The sequence below is a fragment of the Equus quagga genome, chromosome 8 (genome assembly GCF_021613505.1).
Source record: "Equus quagga isolate Etosha38 chromosome 8, UCLA_HA_Equagga_1.0, whole genome shotgun sequence".
NCBI classification, from domain to species: Eukaryota; Metazoa; Chordata; class Mammalia; order Perissodactyla; family Equidae; genus Equus; species Equus quagga.
In genome coordinates, this window is record NC_060274.1 from 121,497,030 (window position 1) to 121,499,590 (window position 2,561).

At 32.0% G+C, this 2,561-nt stretch overlaps 1 protein-coding gene across 1 annotated transcript in view; it reads left to right on the top strand.

Annotated features, from left to right (window-relative positions):
- The first annotated feature begins 1,288 nt into the window (after positions 1–1,288).
- The window catches only part of LOC124243412 (olfactory receptor 2A2-like), a 1,992-nt gene continuing 719 nt past the window's right edge, over positions 1,289–2,561 (top strand). Inside the window, exon 1 of the mRNA XM_046668984.1 lies at positions 1,289–1,344. Within this exon, the coding sequence (XP_046524940.1) occupies positions 1,289–1,344 (56 nt within the window). The remainder of the gene's footprint in view (positions 1,345–2,561) is intronic.

Genomic DNA, 2,561 nt, shown 5'->3' on the forward strand with positions numbered 1-2,561 from the left:
GTGGGCTATTAAACTCCATTTAATGTTTTTCTTCTTTCTCAGTATCTAATATCAAGCAGAGATAAGAATGAACCAAAGGAGGCTGATGTTAAGCAGGCTTTCACCAAAGCATTAAAAGAGGCTCAAAGCCCCTTTGGGAGCCAGCATGAGAGGAACAGCTGTAAAAGTCGGACAACCACAGAGGGAAGGGGAACTTGGGATTATAGCATCATGCTCTTAAGTTAGACACCCCTTCCCACTGGTGGTCCTTACAGGGGTAAGTCTTCCTATATCTGGATTTTTTGCTTGTTTCACTTTTAGATGACTAGAGACAGATAAATACATACACATAGAGAAATAAATTGTGTGATTTATTTGACTGCACACTTTAAAGTCTTAGAATTTATTATAAGGGCTCATAAAAAAACACAAATTCGTATGTATAAAATTTAATCACTGAAGTCTAATATTGTAGAAACCTAATGAGGAGATAATATATTAATTAAATTTAAGTATTTATATTGAAGGAAATAGTGTGCAGCTGTTCAAAGTATGTTGTAGGGAAATATTTTGACATGGAAAATTATTCCTGAGGTGTTTCTAAATGGAAGAAATACGTAAACTAGCAACAATGTTTCTGTATTTTTTTAAATTCATGATATATATGAAAATACATGTACAGTAAAAGGTTGGTATAACTGTATATACCAACCATTAACAATGATCATCTGTGAATTCATGTTTCAGATATTACTTTTTTAGTCTTTTAAATACAGTTTCATAATGTTTTACTAAGAAGATTTTGAAACTTGATGTCAGAAGCTCATACGAGGTAGGTACCACTTTATTCACACAATGAACCATGCTCTTAAAACTCTAATCTCTAAATTTAAAACGTTAAGGTCTGTAATTTTCTAACCAGGAATAAAACAAAGAAAGTAATATAAACGTTATAATAAGGTGCTACTTACAAACATATGTTTTGCCTAAAAATAAACCACTGAAGAATTTCAAGACCATTTTCTTCATGCTAATATTAATTTAGTGAAATAGATTTGACTCCATAAAGGAAGTCAGTTAAGATATGTTAGATTTTCAGAAGTAGTTATAAGAATCTGATATCCTCTACAAAAGTTTAAATACCTTCCCCAATCATATGCTCGTTCTTTTTGGTAAGGAAGTTAGAAATTTGACAAAAATCATGATAAAAATATAAAATATTAAAATCCAGATATTGGTTTATATGATTCTTCACTAAAAGTAACCAGATTTTTTGGAGAAATGGCTATGTCCATGGCTGAAGTGGAGAATGTATCAGAAGAGCTTGAAACATCTTATAATATTAGAAGTGAGGAAGTCCTCAAAATGTATGGAAACATGTTAATAGAACAAAGGAGTTTGGAGTTCTTATCAAAACTTGGAGGGTTCATATATGGGACGATTAAGCATGTAATGAGAATAAATAATTGTAATCCCTTGATAAAAACATTGATGAGTCCATATTGATAGATAGATGAGAGAGAACGATTGATACACACGACATAGAGCTAAATACATGATAGATAGATAGATTGGTAGATGGATGGATAAGTAGATAGGCCCTTACCTTATACTAAAATTGACTATTAATAAATATAAAAGTGATGAAAGAGTTGGAACAGCACGTTTTGAAATAATCATTACCAGTAATTGAGTCTAGCAAGATCCCCAATGGATGCTGAAATTAGTGGCTGAAACCTTTATGAGGAAGAGAATATTTGTATATTAATTTTAACGGATGCTCCAGAAATTACATTAGGAAAAGAATAATGATTTTATAATGGAGATACTTGGGAGGCTGCATCTTCACAAAGTGGTCCAAGTGAGTGTCAGCAATAATGGGTCAAATTAACCTCATGCGCATGCTCATGGAATACACTGAGGAGGATACTGCTTTTTCCTGTAGAAAGTGAATAATGCGATTCAAAAACGAGAAACTTCATACAACACCAATTTGAGGAACAATTCACTAAAGAACTGCTCTGTAATCTTCAAAAATATCAGTGTCATCAAAGGCAAAGAAAAGTCTGAGCAACTATTCCAGATGAAAGGAGAATCAATGTAGATGACATTAAATATAATATGTAACCTTGGATTGGGTCCTGGATGGGGGAGGATTAGAGAGAGAATATTGTAGATTAAAGAATCATGTCAGTATTAAATTGCTTGATTTTGATAATTCTATTGTGGTTAGATTAGTGAATATCTTTGTTCTTGGTGAAAAGAAGATGAATTTAGGGGTAAGCGGGCATGATATCTACACTTTAAACTCAAATGATTCCAGAAAAAAAATACATATATATAGATAAAAAAGAATGATAAGGCAAATATGACAAAAAATTTAAAATTTGTTGAATTGGGTGAATGTATATGTGAATTCTTTGCATAATTTTTGACACTTTTTCTGTAAGTTTAAATTTATTTCATATGAAAAGTTAGAAACATGAAGGAAACCATTTTGGGGGAGTAGGGGAAGCTGTCAAGTAGGAACAAGGCTACAACCTTTCTCTGAGCTCATTTTGAGATAAACAACTCCAATTTTT